General features: G+C 44.8%; 1 protein-coding gene across 1 annotated transcript in view; it reads right to left on the bottom strand.

The window, feature by feature from the left end:
• The window catches only part of LOC144680358 (disintegrin and metalloproteinase domain-containing protein 12-like), a 972,827-nt gene that overhangs the window by 287,493 nt on the left and 663,068 nt on the right, over nucleotides 1-22,266 (bottom strand). The window contains exon 8 of the mRNA XM_078541354.1: nucleotides 11,604-11,675. Coding sequence (XP_078397480.1) covers nucleotides 11,604-11,675 — 72 coding nt within the window. The remainder of the gene's footprint in view (nucleotides 1-11,603; nucleotides 11,676-22,266) is intronic.

Below are 22,266 nucleotides of genomic sequence, written 5' to 3'. Positions count from 1 at the left end.
AGAAGCTTCTGGAATCTCAGTACAGCACATCCACTGGTTCCCCTTTATCCACATTGCTGGTCACTTCCTCAAAGAACTCCAATAAATTAGTCAGGCGTGATTTCCCTTTCACAAAACCATGGTGAGATTTTCTAAGTGCCCCGTTATAACCTCCTTAATAATAAATTCCAGCATTTTCCCTATGACAGGTATTAAGCTAACTGGCCTGCAGTTTCCTGATTTTGTCTCCCTCCTTTCTGGAATAGAGGAGATACATTCACTATTTTTCAATCTGATGGGAGCTTTCCAAAATCCAGGGAATTTTGGAAAATTAAAATCAGTGCAGTTACTATCTCAGCAACCACTTCTTTTGGATGAAGTCCATCAGGACCTGGGGACTTGTCAGCTTTTAGTTCTAATACTTTTGTCAGTATCCTTTCCCTGGTGATGAAAATGGTTTTAAATTCCTCCTTCTCTTTCACCTCCTGCTTCACAATTATTTCTGGAATGTTATTTGTATCCTCTACAGTGAAGACAGGCACAATATACCTGTTCAATTCATCCACCATTTCCTTACTTTCCATTGTTAATTCCCCAGTCTCAGACTCTGGAGGACCAACACTCACTCTACTTACTCTTGTTCTTTTTAAATAGCTGTAGAAATTCTTACTATCTGTCTTTCTAGTTAGCTTTCTCTTCTACTCTAATTATTCCCTCCTTATTAATTTCTTAGTCATTTTTTACTGTTCTTTATATTCTGTCCAATCTTCTGACCTGCCATTCATCTTTGTAGAATTTATACGCCTTTTCTTTCAATTTGACACCATCTTTAACTTCCTGAGTTAGCCACGAACAGTGTGTCCTTTTTCCATTGGAACGTATTCTTTTCTGAGTATTCTGAAATATCTCCTTAAATGTCTGCCACTGCATCTCTACTGACCTATCCCATAATCGAATTTCCCGGTTCAGGTTAGCTAGCTCCATCTTTGTGCCCACATAATTGTCCTTATTAAAGATTAAAATACCAATCTTAAATCCACTCCTCTCTCTCCCTGAAACTGAATGTGAAATTCAATCATATCATGATCACTGCTACCCAGGTCATTAATTCATCCTGTATCATTGTGCATTAACACATCTAGTAGAACCTGCTCTTTGGTTGGCTCTAGAACATGCTGCTCTCAGAAATTGTTCTGAAAACACAGCATGAACTCATCATCCAGGCAATCTTTATCAACCTGATTTGTCCAGTCTGCACGTAGATTAAAATCATGCATGATAATCATCGTAACTTTCTCATAAGCTCCCATTATTTCTTTCTGTATACCCCATCCTACAGTGTGGTTACTGCTAGGGGGCCTAAAAACCACTACTACAAGTGACTTCTTACATTTACTATTTCTCATCATGTTTTCCCAAACTTGATCCCTCACCCCCAATATTTAGTTTTAGACCCTCTCTACCGCCCTAGTTAAACAACTCACCAGAACACTGGTCCCAGCGTGGTTGAGGTGAAGATCGTCGCACTGGCATAGCTCCCACTTTCTCCAGTACTGATGTCAGTGCCCCATGAATTGAAACCAATTTCACCCACACCAAGCATTTATTGATCTAATCCTATTCACCCTATTCCACTTTGCTCTTGGCTCAGAGAGTGTGAGAGTGGGTGTTAGTTTTTTTAATATTTTAGGGAGATATTGTGTTATTCTGGCTGGGTGTCTGTGCCTGTGAATGTGATTAAATTAAGCTAGACAGAGTTAATAGGAGTCAGGCATCTAAGGGGGCATTAGATGATTATTTGAATCAAAACAATGTCCATGCATACAAGGAAAAGGCAGGGCAATGGCACTAGGTTTTAATGCTCATTTGGAGAACCATTGTAGACACAATGGGCTGAATGGCCTCCTTCTGTGTCATTACAATTCTGTGATTCTGTTTGGGTGTTAGGAAATATGAAAAGATTAAGATGTTAAGTTTGAGGTACAAGTAAATTGGTTAGATCTAATATTTGCAATTTTAGATGAATTGAGAGGTTGTTTGAATTTCAAAGGGGAATCAGAGGTAAGAAGGAAAACTCTTGCATCTTGCAGGAATCCAGAGGTAAATGGTAGCGGGGTATTATATTTTTATTGACCCAAAAGCAAAGACAAGATGGAAGCATGAAAGGTCTTATATTTGGAAGGATTTGAGCTTCAAAGGGGTGTGAGAACAATAGGACTGTCATGAAAGGGGAAAAAGGTATATTAGAGTTACTATGGATAGCTGTGTTTTTAACTATTGAGCTGGATAGCTGTCGAGCTATTAAGCTGGAGATGGCTGGAGCTGTTTGAGCTGCTGAGAAGCCTTGAGCTGCAGCAAGCAGTTTCATTCCAAAGTAAATTCCATAGCGAAGTGGAAAGGGTACAGGTCATGTGGTACTCCTTTATTGAAGCTACAGCAGTCTGCCTTGTGTGATAATACTGGATTCCATAATTAATTACCTATAAAGGTGTGTTGGGTGGAAAGTGTTTAGTTGTGGGTTTGACCAAGTGGAAAATTTTAGGGGAATGTTTTGCAAGACCTTAATTGTGTAACTGTAATCTTGTGTGCTTAAGTTTTCTTTTATTTTTGTTAAAAAAACTTTTACTTATAATTTTTAAAAACTCAAAAGTGTTACTGGACCTCTAAATGCTGGGATTGCTCCATCATCTTCTCGTTATTAGAATACAAAAAAAAAGGTTGTGGCCTGTGAGCCAAGTTTCATTCTGGGATTTCATCTGAATAGCAATTAATACCATAGGTCATTGAAGATGGCAGGGATGATGAGAGAACAGTGAATAAAGCATTCAGTACCTTAAGCTTTATTAATAGTGGCATTGAGTACAAGAGTATGGAGGTCATGTTAACCATAAAACCAAAGGACATTGGAGCAGAAATTAGGCCATTCGGCCCATCGAGTCTGCTCCGCCATTCAATCATCCCTGATAAGTTTCTCAACCCCATTCTCCCGCCGTCTCCCCGTAACCTTTGATCCCCATACCAATCAAGAACCTATCTATCTCGGTCTTAAATACACTCAATGACCTGGCCTCCACAGCCTTCTGTGGCAATGAATTCCATAGATTCACCACTCTCTGGCTAAAGAAGTTTCGCCTCATCTCTGTTCTAACAAGTCTTCCCTTTACTCTGAGGCTGTGCCCTCAGGTCCTAGTCTCTCCTACTAACGGAAACATCTACCCCACGTCCACTCTATCCAGGCCTTTCAGTATTCTGTAAGTTTCAATCAGATCCCCCCTCATCCTTCTAAACTCCATCGAGTATAGACTCAGAGTCCTCAAATTTTCCTCATTAGTTAAGCCTTTCATTCCTGGGATCGTTCTCGTGAACCTCCTCTGGACTCTCTCCAGGGCCAGAACATCCTTCCTGAGATACGGGGCCCAAATTTGCTCACAATATTCTAAATGTGGTCTGACCAGAGCCTTATAAAGCCACAGCAGCACATCCCTGCTTTTATATTCTAGTCCTCTTGAAATAAATGCCAACATTGCATTTGCCTTCCTAACTACCGACTCAACCTGCAAGTTAACCTTCAGAGAGTCCTGGACTAGGACTCCCAAGTCCCTTTGCACTCCAGATTTCTGAATTCTCTCCCAATTTAGAAAATAGTCTATGCCTCTATTCTTCCTACCAAAGTGCATGACCTCACACTTCCCCACGTTGTATTCCATCTGCCATTTCTTTGCCCATTCTCCTAACCTGTCCAAATCCTTCTGCAGCCTCCCCGCCTCCTCAATACTACCTGTCCCTCCACCTATCTTTGTATCATCTGCAAACTTAGCCAGGATGCCCTCAGTTCCTTCATCTAGATCATTAATGTATAAAGTGAAAAGTTGTGGTCCCAATACTGACCCCTGCGGAACTTCACTAGTCACCGGCTGCCATCCTGAGAAGGAACCCCTTATCCCCACTCTCTGCCTCCTGCCAGACAGCCAATCTTCTATCCATGCTAGTACCTTGCCTCTAACACCATGGGCTCTTATCTTACTGAGCAGCCTCCTGTGCGGCACCTTGTCAAAGGCCCAAAACAGGGGGGTTACATTAGCAATTTTCCAGTCCTCTGGGACCCTCCCTGACTCGACTGATTCCTGAAAGATCACCATTAACGCCTCCACTATCTCTTCAGCTATCTCCTTCAGAACTCTGGGGTGTAATCCATCTGGTCTAGGTGATTTATCCACCTTCAGACCTTTCAGTTTTCCTAGCACCTTCTCCTTGGTAATGGCCACCATATTCACCTCTGCTCCCCGACTCTCTTGTGCTTTGGGGATGTCACTCGTGTCTTCCACTGTGAAGACTGACACAAAGTACCTATTCAGTTCCTTCGCCATTTCTTTGTTCCCCACTACTACTTCTCCAGCGCCATTTTCCAGTGGCCCAATGTCCTCTTTTTCCTCTCTCTTACCCTTTGTATATCTAAAAAAACTCTTGCAATCTTCTTTTATATTACTGGCTAGTTTAATCTTCTCCCTCCTTATTTCTTTTTTAGTTGTCCTCTGTTGGTCTTTGTAGGCTTCCCAATCCCCTGGTTTTCCACTGGTCTTCACCACATTGTATGCTTTCTCTTTAGCTTTTATGCTGTCCCTGACTTCCCTTGTCAGCCATGGTTACCTTGTCCTCCCTTTAGTATGCTTCTTCTTCCTAGGGATGAATTTTTGCTGTGTCTTCCAAATTACTCCCAGAAACTCCTGCCATTGCTGTTCCACTGTCTTTCCTGCTAGGCTCATCTCCCAGTCAATTCTGGCCAACTCCTCCCTCATGCCTCTGTAGTTGCCTTTATTCAACTGTAATATCATTACATCTGATTCCAGCTTTTTCCTCTCAAATTGCAGGGTAAATTCTATCATATTATGGTCACTTCCTCCTAAGGGCTCCTTCACCTTAAGCTCCCTTGTCAAATCTGCCTCATTACACATCACTAAATCTAGACTTGCCTGTTCCCTAGTGGTCTCCATCACAAGCTGCTCCAAAAAGCCATCTCGTAGACATTCCACAAATTCCTTTTCTTGGGATCCACTACCAACCTGATTTTCCCAGTCTACCTGCATATTGAAATCCCCCATGATCACTGTAACCTTGCCTCTCTTACACGCCTTTTCTATCTCCTGGTGTATCTTGTGCCCCACATCCTGACTACTGTTCGGAGGCCTGTACATAACTCCCATTATGGTTTTTTTTACCTTTGTGGTTCCTCAACTCTACCCACACAGATTCTACATCATCTGACCCTACGTCATTTCTTGCTATCGATTCAATTTAATTTCTTACAAACAAAGCAACCCCACCCCCTCTGCCAACCTGCCTATCTTTTCGATAGGATTTATATCCTTGGATATTTAGCTCCCAGTCCTGATGCCCTTGCAGCCATGTCTCCGTGATGCCCACCACATCATACCTGCCAAATTCAATCTGCACCACAAGCTAATTTACCTTATTTCGTATACTGCGTGCATTCAGATACAACACCTTCAGTCCTGTATTTCCCGTCCCCTTTCTCATTGTCGTCCCTTTATCTAATGTGCTTGAAGTTAGATTCCTAGCCCTTTCCAAACACTCTGTCCTATTTTGTGTTTTGGAGACTTTAATAGCCTCTCCTGGGCTCTCCTTTTCAGTTTTTTCATAATTTTCCACGAAGTTGAATCCACCCCCCCACATGCTAACCTGCTGCTTTGTATCCCATTAGTCAGACTTTTTGGAGTTTTACCCTTCCCTCCACCCCCCACTTTCTAGTTAAAAGTCCTGTTGACCACCCTATTTACCCTTTTCGCTAGAACATTGGTCCCAGATCGGTTCAGGTGGAGATCATCCCAACGGTACAGATCCCTCCTGTTCCAATACTGATGCCAGTGCCCCACGAAATGTAACCCCTCTTTCCCGCACCACTCCTTTAGCCACGTGTTTACTTCCCTTATTCTCGCATCCCTATGCCAATTCGCACGTGGCTTGGGTAGTAATCCGGAGATTATAACCATTGACGACCTGTTCTTTAATTTAGTTCTTAGTTCCTGATAATCCCCAAACAGGTCCTCTTTCCTAGTCTTACCTATGTTATTTGTCCCGACGTGGTTCACAACAACTGGAACCTCCCCCTCTCTCTCCAATATCCTTTGAAGCCGGTCAGAGATGTCCCTCACCCTGGCACCGGGCAGGCAACATACCATGTGGGACTCTCGATCCTGCTTACAAAGGATGCTATCAATTCCCCTAATTATAGAATCCCCTACAACTACCAACTACCTTGTACAAGACACTAGTTGGGACTCCTCTGGAGTACTGTGTCCAGTTCTGGACGCCATACTTGAGGAAGGATTTGAAGGTTTTGGAGAGGGTACAGAGGAGATTCACAAGAATGATTCCTGGGATGAAGAACTGTAGTTATGAGGATACATTGGAGAGGTTGGGACTGTTTTACTTGGAGAGAAGAAAGCTGAGAGGAGACTTGGTCGAGGTATTCAAGATCCTGAGAGGTATGGACAGGGTAAATAGTGAGAAACTGTTCCCACTCAAGAGAACATCAGGAACTAGAAGGCACAGTTTCAAAATATTTGGCAAAAGGAGTAAAGGTGATGTGAGGAAAATTTTTTTCACCCAGCGGGTGGTTGGAGTCTGAAACAAGCTTCCTGAAAGGGTGGTGGAGGCAGGTTCGATTGAGGTATTCAAAAGGGAATTGGATTGCTACCTGAAAAGAGAGAATGTGCAAGGTTACGGGGATAAGGCAGGGGAATGGGACTAGGTGGAATGCTCTTTCAGAGAGCCAGTGCAGACTCGATGGGCTGAATGTCCTCCCTCTGCTCCTTAAAGATGCTGTGATACCGTGAACACCGGCTGTGATCAGAACAGTAGTAATCCAGAGTTCATTACCTTTGAGGTTCTGCTTTTTAATTTAGCCTCCAGCTGCTCATACTTCCTCAGCAGAACCTCTTTCCTACTTGTTGGAACCTATTTGGTCCATGACAACTGGGTCCTTCCCCTCCCACTGCAAGTTTCTCTCCAGGCCAAAGCAGATGTCCCAAAACCTGGCACTAGGCAGGCACCACAGCCTCCTGGACTCTCACCCTCGGCTGCAGAGAACTGTGTCTATCTCCCTAACTGTACTGTCCCTTACTACCGCAACATCCCAGTTAAAACCCCCAGCTTAAATGGCTTCTTGTACCATGGTCAGTTGGCTTACGCAACTTGTAAACACTACTGTCACCTATACAAGCTGCAAGAACCCTCAAAACTGTTGGACGATTGCAAGGGATGAGACTCCTACATTTCTACCTTCTGGATCCCCTTGCCTGCTTCATTCACGTTCACACCCTCCTGTCCCTGACCACGGACCAAATCAGAAGAACCTATCCTGATTGTTTCCTGGTACAAAGTGTCTGGGTGACTTTCCCCCTCCCAGATGCATTGCAGTGTCCGTAGCTCGGCTTCCAGTTCAATGACTCTCAGCCAAGTCTCACAGTGGCAGAATCGGACAGAATCAGCATGGATTTACGAAAGGTAAATCATGCTTGACAAATCTACTGGAATTTTTCGAGGATGTAACTAGTAGAGTTGACGAGGGGGAGCCAGTGGATGTGGTTTATTTGGACTTTCAGAAGACTTTCGATAAAGTCCCACATAAGAGATTAGCATGTACAATTAAAGCACATGGGATTGGGGGTAGTGTATTGAGATGGATAGAAAACTGGTTGGCAGACAGGAAACAAAGAGTAGGAATAAACGGGTCTTTTTCCGAATGGCAGGCAGTGACTAATGGGGTACCGCAATTATCAGTGCTGGGACCCCAGTTATTCACAATATATATTAATGATTTAGATGAGGAAATTAAATGTAATATCTCCAAATTTGCAGATGACACAAAGCTGGGTGGGAGGGTGAGCTGTGAGGAGGATGCAGAGATGCTTCAGTGTGATTTGGACAAGCTGAGTGAGTGGGCAAATGCATGGCAGATGCAATATAATGTGGATAAATGTGAGCTTATCCACTTTGGTAGCAAAAACAGGGAGGCAGATTATTATCTGAATGGCTATAAATTGAGAGAGGGGAATGTGCAACGAGACTTGGGTGTCCTTGTACACCAGTCGCTGAAGGTAAGCATGCAGGTGCAACAGGCGGTAAAGAAGGCAAATGGTATGTTGGCCTTCATGGTGAGAGGATTCGAGTACAGGAGCAGGGATGTCTTGCTGCAATTATACAGGGCCTTGGTGAGACCACACCTGGAATATTGTGTGCAGTTTTGGTCTCCTTATCTGAGGAAGGATGTACTTGCTATAGAGGGAATGCAGCAAAGGTTTACCAGACTGATTCCTGGGATGGCGGGACTGACATATGAGGAGAGATTGAGTCGGTTAGGATTATATTCGCTGGAGTTCAGAAGAATGAGGGGGGATCTCATAGAAACCTATAAAATTCTAACAGGACTAGACAGGGTAGATGCAGGAATGATGTTCCCGATGGTGGAGGAATCCAGAACCAGGGGTCACAGTCTGAGGATACGGGCTAGACCATTTAGGACTGAGATGAGGAGAAATTTCTTCACCCAGAGAGTGGTGAGTGTGTGGAATTTGCTACCACAGAAAGTAGTTGAGGCCAAAACATTGTATGTTTTCAAGAAGGAGTTAGATATAGCTCTTGGGGCGAAAGGGATCAAAGGATATGGGGAGAAAGCGGGAGCAGGCTATTGAGTTGGATGATCAGCCATAGAAACAAAGAAACATAGAAACTAGGAGCAGGAGTAGGCTATTCAGCCCTTCGAGCCTGCTCCGCCATTCATTATGATCATGGCTGATCATCCAACTCAATAGCCTGTTCCCGCTTTCTCCCCATATCCTTTGATCCCTTTCTATCTGTGCACATTAAATCAACATTGCCCATCATTATCTCTTTTTTCATTCTTTCATGGGACATGGCCCTCACTGGCCAGGCCAGCATTTTATTGCCCATTCCAAATTGCCCTTGAAAAGGTGAGCTGCCTTCTTGAACCACTGCAGTCCATGTGGTGTAGGTGCACCCACAGTGCTGTTAGGGAGGGAGTCCCAAGCTTTTGACTCACCGACAGTGAAGGAACGGTTATATGGTTCCAAGTCAGGATGGTGTTTGGCTTGGAGGGGAATTTGTAGCTAGTGCTGTTCCCATGCATCTGCTGCCATTGTCCTCCTAGGTGATAGAGGTCATGGGTTTGGAAGGTGCTATTGAAGGAGTCTTGGTGAGTTTCTGCAGTGCATCTTGCCGCTGTGTGCTGATGGTGGATGTTTAAGGTGATGGATGGGCTGCTAAACAAGCGGGCTGCTCTGCCCTGGATGGTGTGGAGCTTCTTGAGTATTGTTGAGGCTGCACTCATCCAGGCAAGTGGGGAGTATTCCATCACACTCCTGACTTGTGCCTTGTAGATGGTGGAAAGGCTTTGGGGAATCAGGAGATGAGTTACTCTCTCTAGAATTCCCAGCCTCTGACCTGCTCTTGTAGACATAGTGTTGATATGGCTGTTCCAGTTCAGTTCCTGCTAACTCACAGGATGTTGAAAGTGGGGGGATTCAGCAATGGTAATGCCACAGAATTTCGAGGGGTGAGGGTTAGATTCTCTCATGTTGAAGATGATCATTGCCTGGCACTTGTGTTGTGCGAATGTTACTTGTGACTTTTCAGCCCAAGCCTGGACACTGTCCAGGTCTTGCTGCATTTGAACATGGACTGCTTCAGTACCTGAGGAATTGTGAATGGTGCTGAACATTATATACGCATCAGTGAACATCCCCACTTCTGACCTTATGATGGAAGGAAGGTCATCGATGAAGCAGCTGAAGATGGTTGGGCCGAGGACACTACCCTGAGGAACTCCTGCAGTGATGCCCTGAGACTGAGATGACTGAACTCCAACAACCACAACCATCTTCCTTTGTGCTGGGTATAACTCCAACCAGTGGAGAGTGTTCAGCCGGTTCCCATTGACTCTAGTTTTGCTAGGGCTCCTTGATGCCACACTCGTTGAAATGCTGCATTGATGATAAGGGCTGTCACTCATGACTCACTCTCACTTCTGCCGAAGTGCATCACCTCACACTTCACTGTATTACATTCCATCTCTCAATTGTCTGCCCATTCTGCTCACCTATCTATGTCCCGTTACAGTTGATTGGTATCTCATTCACCAACATTCAAGTTTGATATCATCAGCAAGCATTGAGATTTTGCTTTGTATTCCAATATCCAAGTCATTTATATATAGCTCTCAGAGCAGCGGTCCTAGCACTGATCCTTGGGGAAAGCCACTGACTACCGTCCTCCAGTCTGAAAAAAACAACCATTTACCATGACTAGTTGTTTTCTATCCCTATGAGTAACTCACCTCCTGACTCCCCAAAGCCTGTCCACCATCTACAAGGCACAAGTCAGGAGTGTGATGGAATACTCCTCACTTGCTTGGATGAGTGCAGCTCCCACAACACTCAAGAAGCTTGACACCATCCAGAACAAAGCATCCGCTTGATTGGCACCACATTCACAAACATTCACTCCCTCCACCACTGACGCACAGTAGCAGCAGTGTGTACCATCTACAAGATGCACTGCAGGGATTCACCAAGGCTCCTTGGACAGCACCGTCCAAACCCACGACCTCTACCATCTAGACGGAGAAGGGCAGCAGATAGATGGGAACACCACCTCCTGGAAGTTCCCCTCCAAGTCACTCACCATCCTGACTTGGAAATATATCACCGTTCCTTCACTGTCGCTGGGTCAAAATCCTGGAACTCCCTTCCTAACAGCACTGTGGGTGTACCTGCACCACATGGACTGCAGTGGTTTAAGATGGCAGCTCACCACCACCTTCTCAAGGGCAACTAGGGATGGCCAATAAATGCTGGCCCAGCCAGCGAAGCCCACATCCCGTGAATGAATAAACAAACAATTTTCCATCCAAGCTGACATTGAGCCTCCTAATCCATAAGCCTTAACTTTGTTAAACAGCCTTTTAGGTGGTAATTTGTCAAACACTTTCTTAAAATTCATATAGATAACATTTTCCAATCACGTAGATGACAGTTGACCTTCATCAACTTTCTCAGTTACTTCATCAAAGAATTCAATTAGATTAGTCGTCTGCCTTTCACAAATCTGTGTTGCCTCTCCTTAATTAACTCAAACCTCTCCAAGTATCTGTTGATTAATTTTGGCCATAATCATTTTTTGCAAAACTTTACCTACCCCTAATATTAAACTGTAGTAATTGGATTGTCCATACATCTTTTCTTGAATAAAGCTGTCTCATTTGCCTGTGGCAACTTCCCCATATCGATGGAAGAATAGAAGATTATAACAAGCTATTCCATTATCTCCACTTCCACTTTCTTTAGCAAGATGGATGCATGGGATCTGGGTCAAGGCAATTATGCAATTTATGCTTCTATGGGGGTCTCAGTAATTTTGGGCTGTGAGTCAGTGAGTGGCCAAATCTGATTCCAGGCATTTCAAGCATTGTGAGTGACCCCAATTCTGCACTGAATGTCATTTTCATTCTGACCCGGCTGGTAGCAGGAAAGTCATGAACAGAGATATGGACGAGAAAGGAACATTGTGAACACAGTCTTCATACTCACCAAGTCCACTGTGTTGGCAATGTTAAGCAATCGCTTCACTACAGTATCTTTATTACTCCCCAGATTCTGATACTGAAAGGAAAACAAATGATTGGTGATGTTTCAGTGAGTCAAACAGGTCTACCCAGACTCCCTGTGATCCCACCTGCCCTCCACTGATCCTCCACACTCCTCACACTCAACCTCCACATGAACCCCCACAACTCCTCACACTCATCCCCACATAATTCTCTACACTCCTCACACTCACCCTCCACATGATCCCCCACTCTCCTCATACTCACCCATCCCATGATTCCCCACACTCCTAACACTCACCCTCGACATGATCCTCTCACACACCCTCCACATGATCCACCACACTTCTCAAAATCACTCTCCACATGCCCACCTGTGGTCCTCACTCACCCTCCACAATATCACCACACACCACTCACACACACACAATATCACCCTCCACAATATCACCACCTACTACTCACACTCACCCTCCACAGAATGCCCCACATTCCTCACACTCATCCTACAGATGATCCCCATACTCCTCACATGCACCCTCCACATGATTCCTCACAATCCTTACAGTCACCCTCAACATGAACAAACCAAACAGTGACCCTCCATCTGATCACCCACACTACTCGCATGCACCCTCCACTTCATTCCCCACCTTCCTTACACTCATCCTCCAGCTGATCCCCTCACAATCACCCTTCACATGATTCTCCACACTCCTCACTGTCACCCTCCACGTGATCCCCCACGTTCCTTACTCTCACCCTCGAAATGATCCCCTCACGCTCACTCTCCAAAAGATCACCCACACTCCTCACACTCACCATTCACATGACATCCCCACACTACTTCCATTCACCCTCCACATGATCCCCTCCACTCCTCACACTCACCCTCTGCTCCTGACTGATCACCCACATGATTCCCTACACTATTTACACTCACCCTTGACATGATCCCCTCACCCTCCACATGGTCACCCACACTCCTCAAATTCATCCTCCACATGATCCCCTCACACTCCTTACACTCACCCTCCAAATGACATCCCACACTCCTCACACTCACCCTCCATCAGCCCCCGCATTCCTCACACACCTTCCAGATGATCCTCAACACCCCTCACACTCACCCTCCACATGTTCCCCACGCCCCTTGCATTTACCCTCCACATGATTCCCCACACTCTTCACACTTACCCTCACACTCCACATAATGCCTGTTATGAAGCTATTAATGTATTCAATATTTTGGTAAATAATTTTCTTTTAAAATAGGGGTTTAGTCTGTACGTGGATTAAAGCCAGCTAGTCTGGGTGTTTTGATGGGGACTAGTTTTGATATGGAAGAGAGATAGTGTGCATTTGAATTTTTTGAATAGAACATTCAGGCTACCAAGCAATATGTTTCTATTACTAATACAATTGGTACAATGAATGGGCTTTCATTGTTAAAAGGTAAAGTTCAAAGTGACCAGTGAGACAATGAGAATTTGAATTTAATCAGTGGTGGTAGGTATAACTTCAGTAGTTTTCGGGTGTGCAGGGCAGAGGCAAATTAAGATCAAAAGGCAGCTGCAAACCTCCAACTGGTTCCACAGTGAAAAGAACCTCATTTTGAATTTGTAAGGTGAAAATGCTTTGCCTGGTGTTTGGTTAAGTCTATGGGTTGCTGTTGCTTTAACGGAGATTAGTTTGAGAATCTGTTAAAAGTTGTGATAGTAGTAATTTGTAGCCATGTGTATATATAATTTAACCTGTGTAAATTAATAAAATATTTCAATTAGTTTAATGTAAAACCTTGAGAACTGATGGTCTGATTCCTGAATTTAGAGTCACATCTCAAACATAAAACTAAAAATTATAAGCTATGACAGTTGTTTAAAGTTTCACTCTGGGGTTTTTAAATAACTCCACTTTACCAGCTGTATCGGTAATAACAATTGGGGGCTTGTCTGGGATCAATTATATTTCTAATTCCTCAATTGGTTAGGAATTGGTGAATCTTAAGTTTACGAGCACAAGAGGCACTTTGAATCCAGGAGTTGGTGAGGCATTTTAGAAGTGGAAGATGGCAAGATGGCATTGCCGATTGCTAAGTCTACTCTGGGACTAGAAGAGATAACTCTGATTGGGTTGGAGAAAGTAACGAAAGGTAAGTTAACAGAGTTGGTGGATAAGTTACAATTGGGGTTACCAGTGGGGGCTAGGAAATCAGATGTAGTTATAGGTATAGCACAGCATCTACAGTTGTAAGTGAAACCTGACACTAGTGAGTCACAGCTGGATGTAGTGAGACTTCAGTTACAAATGAAGAAAATAGAATTTCAACAAGCAAAGCAACTGAAAATGCTTGAATTAGAAGCAAAGAACAGAGAAATGGTTTTTAAAAAGGAATTAGAAATTGTAAACATGGAGAAGGAGGAAAGATAAAGAGAGAAAGTGAATTCCAACTGAAAATGTTGGCAGTTAGAAAAGAGACATCAGTAGGTGAGATGTGTAAAACCAATAACAATAGGGTAATTATATTAGGTGATTTCAACTTTCCCAACATTAATTGGGATAGACAAAGTGTTAATGGCTTGGATGGAGTGGATTTCTTGAAATGTGTACAGGAGAACTTTTTAGGTCAATATGTAGAGGGTCCAACAAGGGATGGTGCATTGCTGGACCTAATTCTGGGGAATGAAGCCGGACAGGTGGCTGAGGTGGTGGTGGGCGAGCATTTTAGCGATAGCGTCCACAACATGGTAAAGTTTAAGTTTGTTATGGACAAAGAAATATACAAGTTGCAAAAAAATGTTTTGGATTGGGTGAGAGCAGATTTTAGTAAAATAAGGCTGGATCTGGCCAAGGTAGACTGGGAACAGCGACTTGTGGGGAAATCTACAGAGGAGCAGTGGGGGACATTCAAAAAGGAAATGAGGAGGGTACAGGCTCAGCATGTTTCTTCTTGGGTGGTAGGAAAGAGTAACAAGCCCAGAGAACCATGGATGACCAGAGATATTCAGGATATGATGAGAAGGAAAAGAGAGGCTTTTAGCAGGTACAAGGGAAGCAAATCAGCAGAGGCATTAGTGGAGTACAGAGAGTGCAAGGTGGAGCTTAAGAAAGCAATTAGGAGAGCAAAGAGGGGATATGAGAAAGCTCTGGCTGGTAAAAGTAGGGAAAATCCCAAGATATTCTATAGGAATATCAATGGAAAGAGGATAACCAGAGAAAGAGTAGGGCCCATAAGGGACCAAGGGGGCAATCTATGGGTAGAACCAGAGGACATTGGTAGAGTGCACAGGTCCCTGAAGGCAGCAGTTCAAGTGGACAAGGTTGTAAAGAAGGCATATGGAATGCTCTCCTTCATTGGCAGAGGTATAGAATATAAAAGTAAGGATATAATGTTGGAATTGTATAAAACACTGGTGAGGCCACAACTGGAGTATTGTGTACAGTTCTGGTCACCATATTACAGGAAGGATGTAATAGCTCTGGAGAGAGTGCAGAGGAGGTTTACAAGAAAGTTACCAGGATTAGAAAAGTGTAGCTACGAGGAGAGATTGGATAGGTTGGGGTTATTTTCCTTAGAACAAAGAAGGCTGAGAGGTGACTTGATTGAGGTGTACAAAATTATGAGGGGAATAGATAGAGTGGACAGGATAAAATTGTTTCCCTTGGTGGAGAATTCGAGAAACAGGGGACATAGATTCAAGATAAGTGGCAGAAGATGTAGGAGGGACATGAGGAAAAACGTTTTAATGCAGAGGGTAGTGGGTGTCTGGAATTCGCTGCCCAAGTTGGTGGTAGAGGCAGAAACTCAAAACTCTTTTAAAAAGCACCTGGATCTGACCCTAAAGTGCTGTAAGCTGCAGGGCAATGGGATGGGTACAGGAAGGTGGGATTAGAAAGGGCACCTGGGTGTCCTCGGGCAGGCATGGACAAGATGGACGGAATGGCCTCCTTCAGTGGTGTAACTTTTCTATGGCTCTATGGTTCTGTGGAATACTCCACATCCGTCTTCACGCAAGAGAATGAGGATGAAGGCATCGAACTCGGGGAGTGAGTCTGTGAGGTTCTTAAGCAAATTGATACAGGGAGTGACAAGGTATTGGAGGTGTTGGCTGGCTTAAAAGTGGACAATTCTCCAGGTTCAGATGAATTGTGGAATTGTGTCCCAGGCTGCTGAGAGAGGCAAGGGAGGAGATCGCAGGGGCTCTGACCCAAATTTTTAATTCCTCTCTGGCCACGGGGGAGGTGCCAGAGGACTGGAGAACAACTAATTTGTTTCCGCTATTTAAGAAGGGTTGTAGAGATAAGCCAGGGAACTACAGGCCAGTCAGTCTCACGTCAGTGGTAGGGAAACTAATGGATAAAATTCTGAAGGAGAGAATCTATCTCCACTTGGAGAGGCAAGGTTTGATCAGGGATAGTCAGCATGGCTTTGTCAGAGGGAGGTCATGCCTAACAAATTTGATTGAATTTTTTGAGGAGGTGACCAGGTGTGTAGATGAGGGTAGTGTAGTTGATGTAGTTTATATGGATTTCAGCAAAGCATTCGACAAGGTCCCACATGGGAGACTTATGACGAAGGCAAATGCACATGAGGTACAGGGTAATTTGATAAGGTGGATTCAAAATTGGCTTAGTTGTAGGAGACAGAGGGTGATGACAGAAGGATGCTTTAATGACTAGAAGCCAGTGTCCTGTGGCGTACCACAGGGACCTGTGCTCGGTCCCCTATTATTTGTCATTTATATAAATGACATAGATGACTACATAGAGGGTAGGATTAGTAAGTTTGCGGATGACACAAAAATTGGCCGGGTGGTTAATAGTGAGGTTGAGTGTCTTGGACTACAGGAAGATATAGACGGGATGGTCAAATGGGCAGATAAATGGCAGATGGAATATAACCCTGAAAAGTGTGAGGTGATACACTTTGGAAGGAGTAATTTGACAAACAAGTATTCAATGAACGGCATGACACTAGGAAGTTCTGAGGAACAAAGGGACCTTGGCGTGTGTGTCCATAGATCTCTGAAGGCGGAGGGGCATGTTAGTGGGGTGGTGAAAAAGGCATATGGGATACTTGCCTTTGTCAATTGAGGCATAGATTACAAAAGTAGGGAGGTCATGTTGGAGTTGTATAGAACCTTAGTGAGGCCACAGCTGGAGTACTGTGTGCAGTTCTGGTCGCCACATTATAGGAAGGATGTGATTGCAGTGGAGGGGGTGCAGAGGAGATTCACCAGGATGTTGCCTGGTATGAAACATTTAGGTTATGAAGAGAGGTTGGGTAGACTTGGGTTGTTTTCAATGGAGCAGGGGTGACCTGATTGAGGTGTACAAGATTATCAGGGACATGGACAGGGTGGATAGGGAGCAGCTGTTCCCCATAGTTGAAGGTTCAGTCATGAGGGGACATAAGTTCAAGGTGAGGAGCAGGTGGTTTAGGGGGGATGTGAGGAAAAACTTTTTTACCCAGAGGGTGGTGACGGTCTGGAATGCACTGCCTGGGAGGGTGGTGGAGGCGGGTTGCCTCACATCCTTTAAAAAGTACCTGGATGAGCACTTGTCATGTCATAACGTTCAAGGCTATGGGCCAAGTGCTGGTAAATGGGATTAGGTAGGTAGGTCAGGTGCTTCTCACGTGTCAGTGCAGACTCGATTGGCCAAAGTGCCCCTTCTGCACTGTGACTCTGTGATTCTATGTCTTACTGTAGTTGTACAGGGCCTTGATGAGACCACCCCAAAGTATTGTGTGCAGTTTTGGTCCCCTTACCTAATAAAGGATATACTTGCCATAAAGGGAGTGCAACAAAGGTTCACCAGACTGATTCCTGGGATGGCAGGATTGTCTCATGGGGAGAGATTGGCTGACTAGGCCTGTATTCACTGGAGTTGAGAAGAATGAGAGGTGATCTCATTGAAACATATAAAATTCTGACAGGGATGGACAGACTGGATGCAAGGATGATATTTCCTCTGGCTGGGGGGTCTAGAACAAGGGGTCACAGTCTCAGCATATGGGGCAGACCATTTAGGGTTGAGATGAGGAGAAGCTTCTTCACTCAGAGGGTGGTGAACCTATGGAATTCTTCAGAAGGCTGTGATGGCCAAGTCACTGAATATGTTTAAGAAGGAAATAGATAGATTTCTAGACTCTAAAGGCATCAAGGGGTAAGGGGAGAGAGTGGGAGTACGGCGTTGAGGTAGAGGATCAGCCATGATCATATTGAATGACAGAGCAGGCTCGAAGGACCAGATGACCTAGTCCTGCTCCTATTTTCTATGTTTTAATGTGTTATGAGATAAATATTTGTTATGCAGCGAGTGGTTAGGGTCTGGAATGCACTGCCTGAGAGTGCATCTGAAGAAGGAAAATTTTCAGGGCTATGGGAAATAGGCAGGCGAGTGGTGTAAGGTGCATCACTCTTGCAAAAATCTGGCAAAGACACAACAGGCTGAGTGCTCTCTTTCTGTGCTGTTTCATTCTTTATTGTGGACTTCACATTTGTCAATCGTTTCTATTTTCTGCCATATTTCAATTTTCCACATAGCTTTAGCTTTGGGTGCCCTTCATTTCCCCCTTCATGGCAATGCAGACCCTTTATTGCAGACCTTCCAATTTTCAATGATTGTTTTGCCAACCAAGTTTTGATTCTATTCCACCTGGTCTAGATCATTTTCTAACTCATTGAAATTAGCCCTCCTCCAGTTCTCAACTCTATTTGAACTTTACAATTGCCCTATACACACAACCTATGGTCCCACCTGAATCTGTCTTTGAGTTACCCCCCTGCTTGTGAATCTCCCCTTCTTCCTGTGAGTCCCCCTTCCTGTTCATGAGTCTCCACGTGGTCTGACATCTCCCTCACAGTTTGTGAATCTCCCCACTACCCAATGAGTCTGTCTTTCTGTCCATGGCTGGTTACAGTGTTCCACTGAAGCCCAACTCAAGTTTCTCTTTCGACTAGGCACTTTACAACCTTCTGGACTTAAAATTGAGTTCAGCAGTTTTGGATCATGAACACTGGGCCTTTTTGTTTAGTGTTTTTCTTTCTCTCTCTGTTTGCTTTTTCTCTCATTTCTTCTTTATTCCCTTTACTTGGCATTCAGATGGCAGCTTTCTTCCATTCACACTTCCTCTAGACACACCTCTCGTTCCTTGTCCCATTACCACTCCTTTTGGTCTTGCACTAGAAACATAGGAACTAGGTGCAGAAGTAGGCCATTCGGCCCTTTGAGCCTACTCCGCCATTCATTATGATCATGGCTGATCATCCAACTCAATAGCCTGTTCCCGCTTTCTCCCCATATCCTTTGATCCCTTTCGCCCCAAGAGCTATATCTAACTCCTTGTTAAAAACATACAATGTTTTGGTCTCAACTACTTTCTGTGGTAACGAATTCCACAGGCTCACCACTCTCCGGGTGAAGAAATCTCTCCTCATCTCAATCCTAAATGGTCTACCCCATATCCTCAGACTGTGACCCCTGGTTCTGGATTCCCCCACCATCGGGAACACCCTTCCTGCATCTGGCCTGTCTAGTCCTGTTAGAATTTTATAGGTTTCTATGAGATTCCCTCTCATTCTTCTGAACTCCAGAGAATATAATCCTAATCGACTCAATCTCTCCTCATAAGTCAGCCCCGCCATTCCAGGAATCAGTCGGGCAAACCTTCGCTGCACTCCCTCTATAGCAAGTACATCTTTCCTCAGATAAGGAGACCAAAACTGCACACAATATTCCAGGTGTGGTCTCACCAAGGCCCTGTACAATTGCAGCAAGACATCCCTGTTCCTGTACTCGAATCCTCTGGCTATGAAGGCCAACATACCATTTGCCTTCTTTACCGCCTGCTGCACCTGCATGCTTACTTTCAGCGATGGGTGTACATGGACACCCAGGTCTCGTTGCACATTCCCCTCTCTCAATTTATAGCCATTCAGATAATAATCTGCCTTCCTATTTTTGCTACTAAAATGGATAACCTCACATTTATCCACATTATACTGAATCTGCCATGCATTTGCCCACTCACTCAGCTTGTCCAAATCACACTGAAGCATCTCTGCATCCTCCTCACAGCTCACCTTCCCACCCAGCTTTATGTCATCTGCAAATTTGGAGATATTACATTTAATTCCCTCATCTAAATCATTAATATATATTGTGAATAACTGGGGTCCCAGCACTGATCCCTGCGGTACCCTACTAATCACTGCCTGCCATTCGGATAAAGACCCATTTATTCCTACTCGACTAGCTGGCTTTAATCCAATTAAGAAACACCCACAGACTAAACCTCTATTTTAAAAGAAAAATATTTTCCCAAAATATTATATACATTAATAGCTTCATGACAAGGGGTGATGGTTGGATTCTCTCATGTTGGGGATGTTCATTGCCTCGCACTTGTGTGGCAAAAATATTACTTGCCACTTGTCAGCCCAAGACTGGATATTGTCCAGGTCTTGCTGCATTTGGACATGGACTGCTTCAGCATCTGAGGAGTTGTGAATGGTGCTGAACATTGTGCAATCATCAGCGAACATCCCCACTTCTGACCTCATGATGGAAGGAAGGTCATTGATGAAGCAGCTGAAGATGGTTGGGCCGAGGACACTACCCTGAGGAACTCCTGCTGTGATGTCCTGGAGGATGTCAGTGATGGCTGATCTCCAGCAGCCACAACCATCTTCCTTTTTTTAATATTCATTCCTTGCTTTGCTAGGGCTTCCGTGATGCCACACTCAGTCAAATGCAGCCTTGATGTCAAGGGCAGTAACTCTCACCTCAGCTCAGGAGTTCAGCTCTTTTGTCCATGTTTGAACTAAGGCTGTAATGAGGTCAGGAGCTGAGTGGCCCTGGTGGAACCCAAACTGGGCGTCAGTGAGCAGGTTATTGCTAAGCAAATGCCACTTGATAGCACTGTTGATGACTGCTTCCATTGCTTTACTGATGATTGAGAGTAAACTGATGGGGAAGGCAGTGGCATAGTGGACTTATCACTGTACTGGGGACCCTGTAATCCTCCAGGGACCTGGGTTCAAATCCCACCATGGCAGATAGTGCTATTAGATGCCAACAAAAATCTGGAATTAAAAAAGTCTAGTGATGACCATGAAACCATTGCAGATTGTCATAAAAACCCATTAGGGACGGGAATCTGCTGTCCTTACCTGGTTTGGCCTACATGTGACTCCAGGTTCTTGTGGTTGACTCTTAAATGCCCTCTGAACAAGGGAAATTGGGGATGGGCAATAAATGCCAGCCTAGCCAGTGATGCCAATATCCCATGAAAGAAAAAAAAATTGGCCAGGTTGGATTTGTCCTGCTTCCTGTGTACAGGACAAAACTGGGCAATTTTCCACATTGCTGGGTGCCTGTGTTGTAGCTGTATTGGAGCAGCTTGGCTAGGGGCACAGCAGGTTCTGGAGCACAAGTCTCCAGTACTATTGCCGGAATATTGTCAGGGCCCAGAGCCTCTGCAGTATCCAGTGCCTATTCAGCGTGAAGTGAATCGAATTGGCTGAAGACTGGCATCTGTGATGCTGGGGACCTCCAGAGGAGGCTGAAATGGATCACCCACTCAGCACTTCTGGCTGAAGATTGTACACTGATGTGCTGGGCTCCTCCATCATTGGGGATATTTGTGGAACCTCCTCCTCCAAGTGAGTTGTTTAATTGTTCACCACCATTCATGAGTGGATGTGGCAGGACTGCAGAGCTTAGATCTGATCTGTTGTGGAATTGCTTAGCTCTATCACTTGCTGCTTATGCTGTTTGGCACGCAAGTGGTCCTGTGTTATAGCTTCACCAGGTTGACACCTTATTTTTAGATATGCCTGGTGCTGCTCCTGGCATGCCCTCTTCCACTCTTCATTGAACCAGGGTTGATCCCCTGGCTTGATGGTAATGGTAGAGTGGGGGATATGCTGGGCCATGAGGTTACAGATTGTGTTTGAGTACAATTCTGCTGCTGATGATGGCCCACAGCACCTCATGGATGCCCAGTCATGGAGTTGCTAGATCTGTTTGAAATCTATGCCATTTAGCACGGTGGTAGTGCCACACAACATGATGGAGGGTATCCTCAATGTGAAGGCGGGACTCTGTCTCCACAATGACTGTGCAGTGATCACTCCTACTGATACTGTCATGGACAGATGCATCTGCGGCAGGCAGGTTGGTGAGGATGAGGTCAAGTATGCTTTTCCCTCACCACCTGCCACAGGCCCCGTCTCGCAGCGATATCATTTAGGACTCGACCAGCAATGGTGCTACCGAGCCACTCTTGGTGATGGACTTTGAAGTCCCCCACCCAGGGTACATTCTGTGCCCTTGCCGCCCTCAGTGCTTCCTCCAAGTGGTGTTCAACATGGAGGAGCACTGATTCATCAGCTGAGGGAGGGTGGTACGTGGTAATAATACTTCATGGGGTCTGGAGTCGATGTTGAGGGCTCCCAGGGCAACTCCCTCCCAACTGTATGTCTGTCCTGCTGGTGGGACAGAACATACCCAGGGATGGTGATGGTGATGATATGACTCTGTGAGGATGACTATGTCAGGCTGTTGCTTGACTAGTCTGTGAGATAGCTCTCCCAATTTTGGCACTAGCCCCCAGATGTTAGTAAGGAGGACTTTGCTGG

Source organism: Cetorhinus maximus, chromosome 1 (assembly GCF_964194155.1).
Source record: "Cetorhinus maximus chromosome 1, sCetMax3.hap1.1, whole genome shotgun sequence".
NCBI lineage: Eukaryota > Metazoa > Chordata > Chondrichthyes > Lamniformes > Cetorhinidae > Cetorhinus > Cetorhinus maximus.
Note: the sequence above shows the minus strand (reverse complement) of the source record. Positions and strands in the feature narration are given on the sequence as shown.